Source organism: Leptodactylus fuscus, chromosome 1 (genome assembly GCF_031893055.1).
Source record: "Leptodactylus fuscus isolate aLepFus1 chromosome 1, aLepFus1.hap2, whole genome shotgun sequence".
NCBI classification, from domain to species: domain Eukaryota; kingdom Metazoa; phylum Chordata; class Amphibia; order Anura; family Leptodactylidae; genus Leptodactylus; species Leptodactylus fuscus.
Window position 1 is genome coordinate 330,625,227 of NC_134265.1, and position 18,385 is coordinate 330,643,611.

The 18,385-nt window shown below is 44.6% G+C and overlaps 1 protein-coding gene across 1 annotated transcript in view; it reads right to left on the reverse strand.

The window, feature by feature from the left end:
* HTT (huntingtin) overlaps window positions 1-18,385 on the reverse strand; it is a 119,886-nt gene that overhangs the window by 3,472 nt on the left and 98,029 nt on the right. The window contains exons 54-66 of the mRNA XM_075261015.1: window positions 17,245-17,345; window positions 14,950-15,104; window positions 14,614-14,753; window positions 13,334-13,416; window positions 12,464-12,594; window positions 12,249-12,378; window positions 10,052-10,207; window positions 9,086-9,276; window positions 8,621-8,735; window positions 6,611-6,824; window positions 5,803-5,908; window positions 5,255-5,417; window positions 432-592 (exon numbers count right to left, since the gene is read on the reverse strand). Coding sequence (XP_075117116.1) covers window positions 432-592; window positions 5,255-5,417; window positions 5,803-5,908; window positions 6,611-6,824; window positions 8,621-8,735; window positions 9,086-9,276; window positions 10,052-10,207; window positions 12,249-12,378; window positions 12,464-12,594; window positions 13,334-13,416; window positions 14,614-14,753; window positions 14,950-15,104; window positions 17,245-17,345 — 1,846 coding nt within the window. The remainder of the gene's footprint in view (window positions 1-431; window positions 593-5,254; window positions 5,418-5,802; window positions 5,909-6,610; window positions 6,825-8,620; window positions 8,736-9,085; window positions 9,277-10,051; window positions 10,208-12,248; window positions 12,379-12,463; window positions 12,595-13,333; window positions 13,417-14,613; window positions 14,754-14,949; window positions 15,105-17,244; window positions 17,346-18,385) is intronic.

Sequence of the window (18,385 nt, forward strand, 5' to 3'; positions counted from 1 at the left end):
TAAAGATCAGCAGGGGTCCAACACCTGGGTCCCAGGCCATTTGTATAATGGTTGTGCCTGGCATCACAGTTCAGTCCTATTCACTTGATTGGGGCTGAGCTGTCATAAGTCCACGTGACCAATGAAAGTGATGTCACACAGACTAAGCAGACTAGATGCACAGACTGAGAAGGTAAGGTGAGCGATATCAGAGTGGATGGGGCATTATCATCTATAGAGTACACAAGCAGATCAGCTACTTACACTGTCCCAAGACGCTAGCATACCATAAGGACACTTGTAGAATTTCCTATGCATGACTAATGTAAGTACTGACATGAGGAGTAGCTGAGGGTCAGTAAAATTTGCACCCTCCTTACCCAGGGCGAAAGCTATAGAGCTAGTGAGTGCATTGGCCTGTGCTTACAGCAGGGTAAGCGGATTAAGGATACATTGCAGAGATCCACTTGCTGGTTGAAGCGCTGACGAAGAAGCAGGAGAGGCTCCACATCGCCATGGCCACCGGCGTCCTCTGCGTGAAGTTTGAGAGGGACAACATGACCCAATCGCGCACCATAGAAGACTGTCCTGTGGCGTGTAACGTCTGAAACACCTAAGAAAAAACAAAAACGGCACGGATTATAAGATGAAGAACATCATTGAAGACGTCTTTCAGTGCAGGAACGTCATATCCACGACATACTGTACCTGGGTATAACACGTCCTTAATGTGACCCTGTATATGCAGCCGTATCCTTGTGTAGTCCCTCATAAACAGGCTTTTAGAGGTTCCATAATCCATCAAGCAAAATGAGCGGTGCCGACCACATCCAGAGGTGAATTATAAGGCGGTATTTTGCACGGCCGCAGTGATAGACCCGCAATCATGCCATCACCTCTCCTTTTATTCTCAGGATGTGGCTGGCAGAACGAGTCAAGTTGCCAGAGATCATCAGTCACGTAGCCGTGCTGCAGCTTAGTACCATGCAAACGAATGGGATACAGCTGCAATACCAAGCACAGCCACTATATAATGTATGGCGCTGTGCTTGGTATGAACGCTGTGGCCTCTTCATACAGCTAATGAGCATCGGTGCCCCACCATTTTGATATTATGGGCACAATCTCATCCACTTGCCTTGAACTGGAACCTGCGAAAGACCCCCATGTAGCAACAGGTCATACTATCTGCTATACAATAGACTGCCTCTTCATGTCACAGACTTGTATATCACATTTAGATAGCGGAGGTCAGTATGCAAAGACGTCATAAGAAGATTTCAACAAGATAAGGGGAAGATACAGAAGATACTAGAGGACTATGCAGCCTGTACAGGACATATAGAGGACTATGCAGCCTGTACAGGACATATAGAGGACTATGCAGCCTGTACAGGACATATAGAGGACTACGCAGCCTGTACAGGACATATAGAGGACTACGCAGCCTGTACAGGACATATAGAAGACTACGCAGCCTGTACAGGACATATAGAGGACTATGCAGCCTGTACAGGACATATAGAGGACTACGCAGCCTGTACAGGACATATAGAAGACTACGCAGCCTGTACAGGACATATAGAGGACTATGCAGCCTGTACAGGACATACAGAGGACTATGCAGCCTGTACAGGACATATAGAGGACTATGCAGCCTGTACAGGACATATAGAGGACTATGCAGCCTGTACAGGACATATAGAGGACTATGCAGCCTGTACAGGACATATAGAGGACTACGCAGCCTGTACAGGACATATAGAAGACTACGCAGCCTGTACAGGACATATAGAGGACTATGCAGCCTGTACACGACATATAGAGGACTATGCAGCCTGTACACGACATATAGAAGATTATGCAGCCTGTACACGACATGTAGAGGACTATTCAGCCTGTACACGACATGTAGAGGACTATTCAGCCTGTACACGACATATAGAGGACTATGCAGCCTGTACACGACATATAGAGGACTATGCAGCCTGTACAGGACATATAGAAGATTATGCAGCCTGTACACGACATGTAGAGGACTATGCAGCCTGTACAGGACATATAGAAGATTATGCAGCCTGTACACGACATGTAGAGGACTATTCAGCCTGTACAGGACATATAGAGGACTATGCAGCCTGTACACGACATATAGAGGACTATGCAGCCTGTACAGGACATATAGAAGATTATGCAGCCTGTACACGACATGTAGAGGACTATGCAGCCTGTACAGGACATATAGAAGATTATGCAGCCTGTACACGACATGTAGAGGACTATTCAGCCTGTACAGGACATATAGAAGATTATGCAGCCTGTACACGACATGTAGAGGACTATGCAGCCTGTACACGACATATAGAGGACTATGCAGCCTGTACACGACATATAGAGGACTATGCAGCCTGTACACAACATATAGAGGACTATGCAGCCTGTACACGACATATAGAGGACTATGCAGCCTGTACAGTTCATATAGAGGACTACGCAGCCTGTACACGACATATAGAGGACTATGCAGCCTGTACACGACATATAGAGGACTATGCAGCCTGTACAGGACATATAGAAGATTATGCAGCCTGTACACGACATGTAGAGGACTATGCAGCCTGTACACGACATATAGAGGACTATGCAGCCTGTACACGACATATAGAGGACTATGCAGCCTGTACACAACATATAGAGGACTATGCAGCCTGTACACGACATATAGAGGACTATGCAGCCTGTACAGTTCATATAGAGGACTACGCAGCCTGTACACGACATATAGAGGACTATGCAGCCTGTACACGACATATAGAGGACTATGCAGCCTGTACAAGACATATAGAAGATTATGCAGCCTGTACACGACATGTGGAGGACTATTCAGCCTGTACACGACATATAGAGGCCTATGCAGCCTGTACAGGACATATAGAAGATTATGCAGCCTGTACACGACATGTAGAGGACTATGCAGCCTGTACAGGACATATAGAAGATTATGCAGCCTGTACACGACATGTAGAGGACTATTCAGCCTGTACACGACATATAGAGGACTATGCAGCCTGTACACGACATATAGAGGACTATGCAGCCTGTACACGACATATAGAGGACTATGCAGCCTGTACACGACATATAGAGGACTATGCAGCCTGTACAGGACATATAGAGGACTATTCAGCCTGTACACGACATATAGAGGACTACGCAGCCTGTACACGACATGTAGAGGACTATGCAGCCTATATACTAGGAAAACCCTAACAATGAACATAACAGCAGGACTGCTGAAGGTTGCCCACTCTGTGTTAGTGATTGCCACCCAGCGTTCTCAGAAACAGATATAAAATAGTAACTACAGGTTCCCCTCATCTAGAATTAGAAAGTGTGCCTGCATATATTTGCCTCCACCAAATAGTGCCACCTATGGGCTGTGCCTGTGCAGCTCATCCCTATACGTTTAAAGGGGTAGGTAGGTCTCAGTGGCTGGAGCCCTGTATATATATTATATATACATTTAGACTAGGAGCTACATTCAGACAGAGCATGGGTCAATTTGCAGGCAGGAATCCTTCAGTGAGTGGCACCATGCAGAGGCCTGGCACTTGTAGATTTGCCCTTGGCAGTGTGCACTGGATGACGGGATAACACTTACTGTAAATGCTAATATTACACACCCCGCGCCTCTGCTGTCCTCCCTGCCGGCCACATAACCCACTTTGCACAGAACAGCGGATATTATGGTCTTAACCCGTTCACACATCCTTGGGCTGCCAATGTCACGCACCGCGGGTCCTTATGGTGCTGTGATCGAGATGAACTCTTCGTTCCGACACTTTGGCGCGGACGCCATCAGTGCAGGAAATATGGACAATTAGGATTTATCACCAGATGACCGGGCAGCTCAGTTACCACGTGCTGGTGAGTGGGAACATCATCTCCCGAGAAGGAAACCGCTCATGGTCTTAACAATACTTAAAGGGACACTACGACGACACCTGCTTAGTGCGACATATTTCACTTTGTTCCCCTCCGTACCAGCTGTAAAGGTCGGAAACCTGAGATTTTTTGCCCTTTTCCTAAAAAGTTGCCAGAGATTAGTGGCATGGCTTCCCGTGCTCACAGCTTAATGGGATTAAAAGAGTTAAGACCCGGCAGCAGGTAGAGACGCGGTTATTGGGCTCTGTAATCCTCAGCAGTATGTTGTTTAACCCTTTTATTTCCAGGGGGTACATTTTTACACCGAATAGTAGTTTCAGGGGCTGGTCATGGGGACAGGGACAGGCATGACACAACATGTAACTATTATCTAGGACGGAAAATGGCGGAAATTAGAACGAAAATCCATGCCAATTCAAAGCTAGTATCTTCACGGTCCTGATACAGGACAATGATGCAAAGTGTGAACTGAAGCATCTTCCAGTCTGAGTTGGGGGAAGGGTGCCAGGGAGCGTCTCGGTGTCCGCTTCTGCCGTTACTTAGTGCAGGTTTCATGTTGTGGAGGAGCGATACAGGCTAAATGATAGAAATGTAGTTTGTAGGGCCGTATTTTAGCGTCCTGATAACTGGCGATTTTCCATATCCATTCAGATCACGAGAGACTTCCTGTAATTTCCATCTCCCCATGCTCGGGCACATTTTGGGTAAAATCTAAGATTACTGTGAATGTATGTCTAAGCGGCGGTGTGATGAAAGACGTCTGTTCAGACATGGCAGGTTGGCACTTGCATGTACAATTTCACCCCCCTCTGGCTCTCAGCAGAGGTGAATGCCAATGCCAGTATGCCCCCATCCTGAAATTCGACAACTTGTCACCAGTGAGAAGTCACTGTACAGAGGGCGACTGTGCATGACAGAAGCTTAGAAATAGCAATGAAAGCAGCAGCTGGCGGATCTTGTTGGCTTGCCTGGCTCCAACCATCTTACATTTCCTCCTTACCTATAATCTACATAATCTGTTGACTAAGGGCAGAATTTGGGTATGAATGAGAAATAAGAACATGTCCGCCATGTACGGTCTGATAGTGACACCATTAGGAGGTTTGTAACCTCTACACTGTGAAATATACACTGCACAAAGCTCAATTCAGCAATCAACCGGATAGTTCATTAGTATGTGATTTGTGGAGGTCCCACACCCAGACCCCACACAGATCAGCTGTTCTCAAAGCCTCCATGTGCTAGTGGACAGGCGGCATGTGCAGCTCCTGTACAAGTAATAGGATTGGCGCTGCATGACGTAAACCATGAACATGTAGAATCCAGTTACCTTGTAAACAACGGTGGCCATGAACTGCGGATAGGGCTGCTGGTTGGATAAAAACTCCCCGATGACTTTGTTCATTACGTCCTGAGGCGGGAAGAAATCATCCAGGAACTGCGGGAGGATTCTTGCCACGACTCTCGCCTCGAATGGGAATCCTTTCCGTATCCTACGACAGAAAATGCAACGACAGTCATAAGGGCCGGCAGATGAAAGTTTTCCCTTCGTGGATAATACAAGAGATTAATGAGCCCTAAACCTGCGGCATTAACCCTCTGCCTCCTGCTGACATAATGAGCGAACAGCGGGGTGAGGATTCATTACAGGGAAGAAGTCCAGATGTTACATCGACTCCAGGTTATAGCGGCAAAGTGAAGATATTTGGTCCAAATCTATTGCAGAAGTCAGTGAGAACTATTAAGGCTATCAGTGTAGGTAGGGCAGGGCCCATTACCCAGCTTTCCTAGCACCCTGCATGGAAGATCTGCTGCCATTTAACACATTTCAGTCATTTTTGTGAAGCCTGATGACTGCATGGATGACCAAGGAATTACCTGTCGAATAGCACAGACACCCGTTCCATGGCTACAATGACAGACTCGCTGTCCGGTGCCGCAGGACTCGGCTCTGCTGTACGCCCAGGGCTGAACTTCTCTTTCCCTAGACAAAGCAAGAAAGAAAGACAATGTGATTATCTGAGGTTTTCTTTCCACACGGACCTGCAATATCAGTGGGGGTCTACCCGCTACATAGGGGATTATTTAGCAATCAGACCCCCCCTGATCACCAGGGTCCCACGTGCCCTATATGAGAAGAGCAGCAGTCCCCCCAAATCACAAGTTCCTATAAGAACGAGATTTGCACAAGCAAGCAGATTCCTCACTACAAGACTGTGAAGAGAAGCCAAGTATGGAGCTCGGTTATCTCCAACAGGCTCGAAGAAGTCAATGGAGCAGCAACAGATGGACCCCCACAATCAGACGGGATCTTCTGTTCTGTGGGTAGAACTGGTAATTACCAGAATACGCCTTTAAAGGAGTGATTCAGTTTCTAGGATTGATGGTCTATCCTTAGGATAGGCCATCAAGATTAGATCTGCGGGGGCCCACTACTCAGGACCCCTGCAGATCGCTGGTACCGTGAGAGAGCCACAATAGAATAGGTCAGATTCCTGATCCTATATTCTGTGACTGTACAACACCTGCTCTCTTTTTAACCATCTCGACCAAAGGGCTGTAGGGTTGGTCCGTTTCGCACCCATCCTAGTTGCAGTTTGGAGGCTTGAGATTAAATATATTGACATGGATAGAAAAAATAAATAAATAAAAAAAATCCACCTCCCTATATATAGCATCATCTCACCTGTATACATGCAGGTCAGCATTAGACCTAAAGCAGTCATGGCTCGGTGAGGACTGTGCATATTGACTCTGTCCACGCTCAGTTTCACCAAGGCTTCCCCATCCAACCTTGATAGCTGCTCAGACAGCAGGAGGCGCTCTAAGCCCCTCAGGACACAGTGGTATATCATAGATGGTGTGGATTCCTCACTTCCCGAGACCATCACTCCGCACATCTAGAAATAGAGAGCAGAATTATCAGATACATAAAAATAGCTGTTGCAATATCTAATGAGCCTAGTTTTCTGGGATTTAGCCTTGCAGCGCTGGAGTCCTGGGTTCGAATCCAGCCAAGGACAACATCTACAAGGAGTTTGTATGTTCTCCCTGCTTTCCTCGCACATTCCAAAGACATACTGATAGGAAATGTAGATTATGAGCCCTATGTGGGACAGTGACTGTAATGCGCTGCGGAATATGATGGCGCTATACGAGTAAGCAAAATAAATATCCTTAGGATAGATCATTGACATCAGATCACTGGGGACCCAATCCGTCATTGGCTGATATTGGGAAGTGCGGCTCCCAGAACTAGCACAGTGTTTGAAGCTGGAAACAGACAGCTCTGTACACTGACCATTCCTGGTTACCGCATAAATCTGATAGTAAGGACCTACCCTAACATCAGGTCACCCATATCTACAGTCTACATAACGCCTACAGAGACTGACAGATGAACTGGCCTAAGGTTGGAACTTTCCCAGGATACTGCCAGAGCGAACACTGATATTGAACCATTTATCTTCAGCCCCCAAAAAACCCATAAGACTTCAGAAGGTTTCAGAAACGTCATCAATACTGCGGCGCAGCAGGTTAGTAGTATAGTCAGTATTACCAAGAAATCTAATAGACCGTGAAATACTTCCCTCAGGCCTGGAAATCTGTACTAAAGACATAACATGTTCTATTCATCATGTATAAATTATACATCTAGTACAAAGGAGGAGACGGAGCAATCTCCAATCCATCCATAAAGACTGGCGCTTAGTATAGCCGATATCCATCATTTATGAGAAATAGTCCCAGATACCGGACCAATGAAAGGCTTTTTTACTTTCTAGGCCCAAATGTCCTATGAAATAATAATCAACTTTTACTATTTCTATAAATCTCATAATATTGTTGTAAAAAAGAAGTAGAAAATTGAAAAAGTCTGTAAAGCTGATATGTATGTAGTGTTATGTTATATATCAAAGTGCAGCGCTTAAAGGGAACCTGTCAGGCTGTTTGGGACCTTTAACTAAGGATACCAGCGGTGAGTGGTGGTAGGATATAGAGGTTTGGGACCCTAAACCCCGCTGCTTAATGGCATGTTTGTGGTTTATTAGTCCCAAACAGCCTAATATTTTCCCTTTAGTTGACTTTGGTCAATTCCAAGAGATGACAGAATTTTTTTTTCTACCCAGCAAAGCTTCCAGTCTACAGGCAAAAGTATAGAATACAGGACATGTGTTCAGAACGAGCACAGTGGCAGCTTTATTTGAAGACCATTGGGGTTCCTAGGAGTTGGACCCCAACTATTTCGAAGTGATGGCATATCCTGGTGATATTTTACCCTCCTAATAGAAATTGGTTTTCTTAATTTTTTTTCTCCCATGTATTCACCTTTGGTGCTGCTGAGGTGGTTCTGGATAGGGTCAGTCTCCTTCTCCTTCTGGCAGCAAACATTATAGTCCCTTCTTATGCTCCCTGAAAGAATGTTCTCTGCTATGTTGCCATGTACTGTACAGTTTCTGCAATGAGCAGAGGATCAACATGCAGAGAGCACCATGACTTGGCTCTCCAGAAGATGACCATGATTGGGTGTCCACCAGTACAGAGCTCAGTAGGTGGATGTGTGCCTTGTTATACACTATACAACAGGTGGTGCCATGCTATATAACTCTTCAACAAACATTATTCATTTTTATGATACTTTATGGGGTACAATCCCCTTTTACTTTACAGTGGATGTAACCCATGGCTTAGATACCTGTATAATGCCCGCAGTGAATTCTGGCCCAACATCCAGGGGGTAGTTCTCTATCAAGTAGAAAGCGGCTGCGCACATCACCAGAACGTGCTGCTGGTTATGAAGATTGACACAACTGGAGGAGAAAGGAGAGAAAGACGAGGTTTTATTAAGAGGGGAAAGAACATGCCAGACTTCCTAGTATGCCTGGTCTGTAAGACTCCTTACACCGGCAGGTGGTCGGCAAAGGTTACGTCTCCTTAAGGAGACAGAGTACCCCTTATTTATAGGGTTTTTTGGCATATCAATGTCATCAATCTGCTCATGCAAATGGAGATTAATTACAAAAATGTGCACTTAGAACAAGGAGCAGGACCCACCATCCCCTCTGGACTAGTAGCGGTCCTCTCATGGTAGGACCCCCTTCACTGATCATCATATTCAGCAGGATATATTCAGAATTTATCTGACAAGTAGGCCACTTACTGTGCGATGCCTCTCAGATTGGAGAGCAGGTAGTCACTGATGATAGGAATGAGTTGTTTGGCCGTGTCGTCCAGCAGGTCACACTCCAGCACATATAGGATGCCGTGCAACGCTCCAATGCGGCTGGGCATGTGAGTGCTCCGCAACGTGGACTCCAAGAGGCGGCTGACCGGCTCTGCTATAGCCTTATCCTGAGAATACAAAGGCAGCATTGGACCCTGTCCACAAATATGCATAAATAGCGCTGTCATAGATATAATATATATACAAAAAGACGACACCTCAGCGGTGAGTGATGCTGACTTGCAGCAGTGGGGGATCATCAGTTGAATTAAAAGGATTTCCTGAGACTTGCATATTGATGAGCTACCTATTTGTGATTGGTGGAGTTTGGACACCTGAGACTGCTGCTGATCAGCTATTAGAAGAGCCCGCGGCCTTTTCCCTGTGCCGTTGATGTAATGTTTATTAGTCACATGGTAAAGCAGCAGCTCAGCTTTATTCAAGTTAATAGGGCTGAGATACAACACCAAGCACAGCCCTTACGATATGTACAGCACTGTGCTTGGTATTCAGCAAAGAGGCCGCAGAGCACACCCAACCACTGCGGCCTCTTCAACCAGGATTTAGATATTGAGGATCTATGTTTAGCAAACAGCTGATCGGCGAGGGTCCAAGGTGTCGGATCCAGACCGATCAGCTATTGCAAACTGTATAGCACTCTGTGGAATATATATGATGGCACTATCAGGTAGTTACAATTATATAGATAATGGTAAGTCCGGCTGATCCGCTTCCCCACTGTGCAGAGTGAACATACACAGATTTCTTTCACTTCACCTAGCAGATAATAATCTGCACATAGACCGGGAAGCACAAAGATGGTGACACCCAACAATTAGGAGGTCGGCCATATCTTCTCTCCCAGCGTGTGATAGGGATTCAGGCAGTGTGCACTTATCTTACCATTCCCAGTACGGCGGCAGCTTTGCAGATTGCAGGCACTAGATATTGGATGAGAATCTCATCCTCAGACGGGTGCTGCTTCTGGAGCTCGGTTAACGCCGTGTACATCATCTCAAACTGATTTCTCTCGGTGAATAGATCCGACACTGCCAGCAACTGTAGGGGAGAGGGAAACATGGTGTAACAACAGAGGCGGAGGAACACACTGACAATAAAACCACATAGACAGTAAGGAGCACCATTCCTGCATCATTACTGACTATCTGTATGCATGTTGTACTGCGTGCGGGGCTCAGCATTGCCTTACTATCAAGTCACTGTACACATAGGGGATCAGGGAACCCACAGAGGTCAATGGACTTATTAGAGGAGCAGTAGAGGTGAAGGCTATTACACAGGGGTCATAGAGGACACAGGGATTCTGCTTCAGAAGAAACAGTTTCTGAGTTTCCACTTCTGAGTTCTTATTAAAGGCATTGCTGTATGACAGGACCCATCCTGGATATACAAGGATGTATAATAATGAGAAATATATATACACATATATATATATATATATATATATATATATATATATATATATATATATATATATATGCCGTCAGGGTCTTGTGAGCAAACCTCAGGGGGCACCTGTTGTCTACAACAAATCAATATTATGTAACTATAGGGTGCCAGCTACACAGAGCTTATTAACAGTACTATCAGGACTAATATAGTATACTGTATATAGTAGGAATTTTAGGTAAAACAACTTACTGTTTGTACTGGTGATAAGAATGAGCATCATTTTACAGATATAACTAAACTACATATCAAGTGGAGAAAATTAGTAAACACTACTTATCCTATCCTGATCCTTGTATTATATTCCTGAGTTACATCCTGTATTATACTCCAGAGCTGCACTCACTATTCTGCTGGTGCAGTCACTGTGTACATACATTACATTACTTATCCTGTACTGATCCTGAGTTACATCCTGTATTATACCCCAGAGCTGCACTCACTATTCTGCTGGTACAGTCACTGTGTACATACATTACATTACTTATCCTGCATTATACTCCAGAGCTGTACTCACTATTCTGCTGGTACAGTCACTGTGTATATACATTACATTACTTATCCTGTACTGATCCTGAGTTATATCCTGTATTATACCCCAGAGCTGCGCTCACTATTCTGCTGGTGCAGTCACTGTGTACATACATTACATTACTTATCCTGCATTATACTCCAGAGCTGTACTCACTATTCTGCTGGTACAGTCACTGTGTATATACTGTACATTACTTATCCTGTACTGATCCTGAGTTACATCCTGTATTATACTCCAGAGCTGCACTCACTATTCTGCTGGTGCAGTCACTGTGTACATACATTACTTATCCTGTACTGATCCTGAGTTACATCCTGTATTATATCCCAGAGCTGCACTCACTATTCTGCTGGTGCAGTCACTGTGTACATACATTACATTATTTATCCTGTACTGATCCTGAGTTACATCCTGTATTATACTCCAGAGCTGCACTCACTATTCTGCTGGTGCAGTCACTGTGTACATACATTACATTACTTATCCTGCATTATACTCCAGAGCTGCACTCACTATTCTGCTGGTGCAGTCACTGTGTACATACATTACATTACTTATCCTGTACTGATCCTGAGTTACATCCTGTATTATACCCCAGAGCTGCGCTCACTATTCTGCTGGTGCAGTCACTGTGTACATACATTACATTATTTATCCTGTACTGATCCTGAGTTACATCCTGTATTATACTCCAGAGCTGCACTCACTATTCTGCTGGCGCAGTCACTGTGTACATACATTACTTATCCTGTACTGATCCTGAGTTGCATCCTGTATTATACTCCAGAGCTGCGCTCACTATTCTGCAGTTACAGTCACTGTGTACATACATTACATTAACATCTTTTTTCCCCATTATACTACACTTCAACATAACAGAATGAGAAATGGTAAAAAGCTATATAGCCAATAATCTCTTCCCCAGGAGTTATATACAGGACATCAATTATACGCCTCATTGCAGTTTTTATGGATGTAGCTGTATGCACAGTCACAGTGTAGCACAGGCCTGACTGCACCATATGTAATACACAGGTGTCATACAGCTTTGGATTTACGCTAGACGGACATACATACCCATACCCTGCCACTTACCGATCTCACCACCTCACTTATCAGGATGACTGGGGTCTTCTTGCCTGTATTAGATGGAAGGATCCACTGGCTGTAAAGCTCAAGAAGAAACTGTGAACAGGAATGTATATCGACTCCAGCACGATGTTTCCTGCAGACAGACAGAGAGAATAGATATCACTATACAGCACAACCCTCAGCTGGAATCATATACCCTACACAAAGGAAGGACAGACCTGGAGTTTATAGGTGATGTTGGTGGTGAGGACGGGGCTGGCACATCATTCTCATCCTCCTCATCTTCATCCAGCTCTTCTTGTCTCAGAGGGGTGATATTGTTTCCCAACCAGACAGAATGGATAGAGACCTAGAAAGTGACAACATAGTGGCAGATAAAGGGATTGTGCGAGATTTCTAAAACATAGCGCAGCATGCAGGATTATCCTACCGGTCATAATGGACACAACGAAGAATCGGACACTGGGTCATGACGCCCATTACTGACAGAGTCGACAGTGTATTCCATACGCAATTCTTCTTGAGGTTTTCTAGTGTCCTCAGGATCAATAAGAGATCAGTGGGGGTCCAACATTCAGATCCCTGGTGATCAGCATTTTAAAGGGACTGTGGCACCCGTGCGAGCGCCATGCCCCCTTCATTGTTTACACTGCATTTGGCTTATATCATAGTTGCTGAGGGATGTCATAGAAGTGAATGGGATGTGGCTGTAATTAAATTGCACGGGTGAAGATGGGGGTTCAATGTAAAAAGTGAAAGGGTTACAAAACTTTTGAGAGCACTTTGGCCCCATCAAACAGCTGATCGGCAGGGGTCCTGGTTTTATCAGACCCCCACTGCGCGCTTATTGATGACCCCCTCCTGAGGAGAGGTCAGCAATCAAATAGAAGAACTAGACAACCCCTCGAACGTATAGATCTGCTAGCCGTAACAGAAAGATTAAGGCTGGCATATGAAACTCCAGTCTTAATAAATCTGTCCTGTTATGTGTGAAGGCACCTTTAAATTAAAAAAAAATGGCCATCTTGGATGTAGATGTTAAATACATGGCATTGAGCACTTCTGTAATCCCTCCTTGTACTACTCACTTGGCCCAGCTTATAGCTCATGTTCCCGATTTCACGTTCTGTATTGATCTGCAGTAAGAGCTTCTCGTGACTGATCAGAGCTCCTGAAAGAGAAGAAAAAAAAACTAAAAAGTCCTGTATCGGCAGAACACATCAAACAATAGAGAATCTTCCCCGTTTCAGAAAATAATTATGTGCAATGAAAGAAATGGGATATTACATTACAGGGAATAGATCATCGAGCCGGAGAGCTCTGTGAAGATCTGACATGAAAGTTCCCTTACAGGAGGAGGCTCAGGAGGAGGTATAATGGTGTATGATACGAGAGCCGAGAGTCGTGGTGATGTGCAACTGCATGCTGGGTATGAAAGGTCAGGAAAGCGAGAACCCACATACAAAGACAGCAGACTAAAACAAAAAACCTCAAGGACCTGCTGGAAAATGTAGCAGAGCCACAGACATAGTGATTAAAGTAAAGTGTGAACAAAGCCTTAAGTGCACTGTGTAAGCAGAACGTGGCTAATGGTTGGTCCGAGCAGCCCATTTATACACACAGGTAACCAATAGTGTAAAAAAAAAAAAAAACCCAACTATATATATATATTTTTTTTTTTACTTTCTTGACTCACTAGAAAACGCCCCCAAGACCTGTAACACATACCCTTTTGTTGCCTGTAACTGGACGGATGTGCTCAGCTATAATGCAGCTACGCTATCACATGGCCATAACTAATAGGGTAACAGATATAGCAGCATAGCGTGGGGCCAACATCTAAAGGGGCCCATTTCCACTAAGACCTTGGGGGGTAATTATTTATAACTATGGAAGATGGAAGGGGATGTTGAAAACTATATGTGGCTCTATTACTTTACTGGGACATCAGAACGCCTGCATGTGACACTATTGTAATTACTTTCTGTATACAGTATGATGTCACAGTGTACACAGGTATTTGTGTGTGCATTATCCTAGTATTACACTGTGACATCACCCGCGCGCATTCGCCCTCCACTGTGACATCACCCACGTGCATTCGCCCTCCACTGTGACATCACCCGCGTGCATTCGCCCTCCACTGTGACATCACCCGCGCGCATTCGCCCTCCACTGTAACATTACCTGCGCGCATTCGCCCACCACTGTGACATCACCATGAACAACATCTCTAAAGTGTTTATGGTAGAATGGGACCCCATTAAAAGCTTTGCTAAGGGCCCCCAGGGTTACTTGTCACACCCCTGGCTATATAAAGTGTTTACTACATTTCAGACCCCCATCAGTCAGCTACAAGTGTGACTACCTGTGGTGGCAGCAGATAAACAAGGCACAGGGTCCCAGGCTTGATAAGAGTGGTGGGTGGCAATATTGTCTCTTCTAGATACCATTGCTTGGATTTCTTGCTCTACAATTCCTCTAACAACACTGAGCTTCCTTCCAAACCTGGAAACACAGAGAAATATCATTCAGTTATCAATGTACACGTCGTAGATCCATGGTGCAAGAAGGATTTTCCTCATTTAGAATCATTGCAGTTATTAGGTGGAGGTCTCGGGGCCAGGACATTCTTTCAGGCTCTCCAGTCCCTTCCAGAGGTTTTGAGGAAATGTTAGAAGCATGGATGAGTATACATGTGTACCTGGTATCAAGTGCTTTTAGAGTCTTGTTCCGCGGCTGCTGCTCCAAGGCGCTGATGGCTGGATTGCCGGCAGATGGAATGGTCATAGCGCTCAGCACAAGCGAGGTGATGGCTTGTACTGCCAGGACATTTATTTGGGTTCTCTCTGTGTCCTCCTAGAACCAACATCAAATAAAGGATGATAAAATCTGCACAATATATTTTTTAAGGCGACATACTACTTCTTTTAACCCTTTTCTTGCCAAGCACGTAGCTCTACGTCCTCCCAGGGTGTCACTTGTCTAGCTGAGGATGTAGCTACTACGCGGTTACTTCTATTGCCCATATTTCTGGTCTCGTTTGGGCTATGAAGATCATTTTAGATTCATTTTAAAGATGAGAATCTCATGTTTAAAATGATACCAAGGGCTTCACCTTACTGTGCCAAAGTAATTCACTGTTGAAAACACTATTGGGGATTGAGATCCCATTGAAGATCTCAATTCCCGACAGCGTTTTTAACAGCGATTCGCTCAAAATGTGTAAGGGCTATTATGTAGAATATTATCATTTTAAAGATGAGATTCATTCATTATCTTCATAGCTCTAACGAGTCCTGAGATACAGGACGTTAAAGTGTCCCCCCCCCCCCTCCTGTTTTGTGAACTGTAAGGAAGGGGAGGAGGACTCCTGCAGCGTGCACACAGACACAGAAGCATTTTCTCTGTCTTTGTGCACAGCCTGTATGTGACCCCAGGACGGGGGGGAGAAGGGGCTTTAGTCCCTATTTCTCCCCTCCTGTCAATCAGAGGGCATAACTGTACTTTTGCGCTCTGATTGTCACATACAGGTATAATATAATTCCCCCCTGAGCTTTACTAGTGGGGTATTCTTATGAAATACCCTCTGAGAATAACCAGGAAGTTTATTGGCGCTGCGACCCACATGTTTACCATTGTCCAGGTCGCAGCACCAAAGAAAAAAGTCGCACCAAACACTTACACAACATATACACAAAGTCATGAATAACGTTTACATTTCACCCAATCCCTGTCCTGTCTGTACCTGAGCTTTCTAGAGTAAAATACGCCTCTAGTGATATCCGTTACACGCTAAAATAATAGTAATAACGATTATCACTAGAGATGAACGTATAGATTGCTAAAATTTTTATAGGGTGATGGAAAATAATATTTTTATGTAAAGTCCTATTTAATTTGCATGCACAAAATGGGATGGCGCATTTCTGTGATTTTGGCGGTTCTTTAACACTCGCCCCTGTAAATATATACATGTGTGTTATGTATGAGCTCCTCATATCTTGCAGTTTTTTTGGACAGTACATTTTGTTTGCAGAAAGGGATTGCTTGAGTCGCACTTTAGTGGCAAATTTGAATTTTTGTGCAATTTTTGCTTGCAATGTCTGTTTGTCGCAACATTGCATGAAGGTGGTTGTATATATGAACTATTACATTGTGTTTTTATATACGGTATGCTGTGTAATCTGAAAAAAGGAAGATTTTGGTATCACAGTCACAGTTTGGTAGATGCAGTATAGATTTTTAACATATTAGTGAATAACAGCAAAATCCTGCTTGTCTTCTGTATCAGGATTTTTGGGAGTCCGAGCTCTTGTTGTAGTTGATGTTTGCGGTACATATAGTATATATACACATTGTATACACCATAAGCTATTATTTTAAATGTATTTTGTATATGAATCTGAGATTGAACATGAGTTTTAGGTGCAAATATGCGTTTTAGTGCATTTTTTCAAAAAATGTTGTGTTTGTCACAAAGTTGTCAAACCCCCAACAAACACAGGTCTACCTTCTTAGCCTATACTAGACCTAGAACAGTAAGTGCAGAATTTTGCTTTTAAGAAAATATAAAGCATTGTAGAAAGGGAATTTTTTTTTTTTTTTTTTTTTTTTTTTAAGCTTGACCGCTTGTAAAAACTGGCAAACATATCTCTTTCTATTAGGAACAGTGGCTTTCTAGCACAAGCCTATAGGCGGAAAACCAATTAACCTACAGTTACAAGGCAGAAAACCTATTCCTTGTAATGTAAGCATTTACCATTAGGATTAAATTCTACTCATAAGCAGATGGTAAGGGGTCCGGGCACCCCCTCGGGCCGACACGGTTGTCATCACCTCTCCACACCAGAGATGGAAACACTTACTTTGATGGATCTCTATTAGGCAGCAGGGAATATAGTTAAAGCTGACTAAATCCATGAAGTTAAATGAGGGGTGTAAATGAATTTAGCTGAAATACTACATTGTGGCCCTCTGGACCATGGTATGCATTTACCTCCTGCTGACTTTCTTCTTGGTCCATTACAATAGGCTGAGTCACCAGCACGCCAAGGAGAGTGGCCCAAGTCTCCTCAAACTGGGTCCGGCTCGTCCATCCTACAGGGATAATGGGAGAAGTCAGTGAAGTGCCGTGGAAGTAATCCAACACTGGTCTGAAAGGAAAACTAACTAGAAATGAGAAAACACAATGGACAGAAACTTGAGAACATACTTGAAAAAACTTAGGCGCAACACTGGGGTTCCCGATCGCCTCTTTCTTCAGCTATGAGCTAGATAAAGGGGCAGGACCAAGATGAAAGAGCAAACTTAAAGCGGACCTTTCATGTCCTCCTGCACATGTGGTGTTATATACCGCTAGATTCCCGTTATGTGCCCCTGGGCTGGAGTTAACGGTGCTGTTAGTCTCGGCACCGATCTCTGCCCACTGTCAGAAGGGCGTTCCCCCTGAGAGTCTAGCTGGGCTGCGAGGAACGCCACCCCTCACAATGCTTGTACATAGGACTGTACTGACAGGGGGGCGTTTGTTAAAATCCAGTGATGATGCTGAGCTGTGAGGAACGTCCCCCAGTAAAAGGTCAAGTACTGTCAGGAGAGGAGTTTGTCACAGCCCAGTTAGATTGTTAGGATTGCCCTTCTGACAGTGGGCAGAGATCGGGGCCGAAACTCAGGGCACTGATATCTCCAGCCTAGGAGCACATAAGATGAATTCAGCACAATGTCGGCTTTCTAGCAGTATATAAAACCGCATGTGCAGGAGGACATGAAAGGTCGTCTTTAAGCTGGGGATTACAGTGGAATCTAATGACCATCTAATACAGGGGTCTTCAAACTTTTTAAACAGTGGGCTGGAGGCAGAGGAGATCGCACAGACATCGGGAGTGGTGCCCTCCAATAGGTAAAGTGAAGTGCGCTCCATGGCCTGGCCCGAGCTCCCCAGGAGCTTCATTATAAATGCACGCCTGCCGGCGTTGTCGGCGGGGCCAGACAGAAGTGCTTGGTGGGCTGCACGTGGCCCTCGGGCCGCAGTTTGAGGACCCCTGATCTAATACATGTGGGAGAGTGATGCTAAGTTTACACTAGTGTTCAGGTTTCCATACTTCAAGTCCGCTTGAAATCGGTGGAGAAAAAAGTCCTGC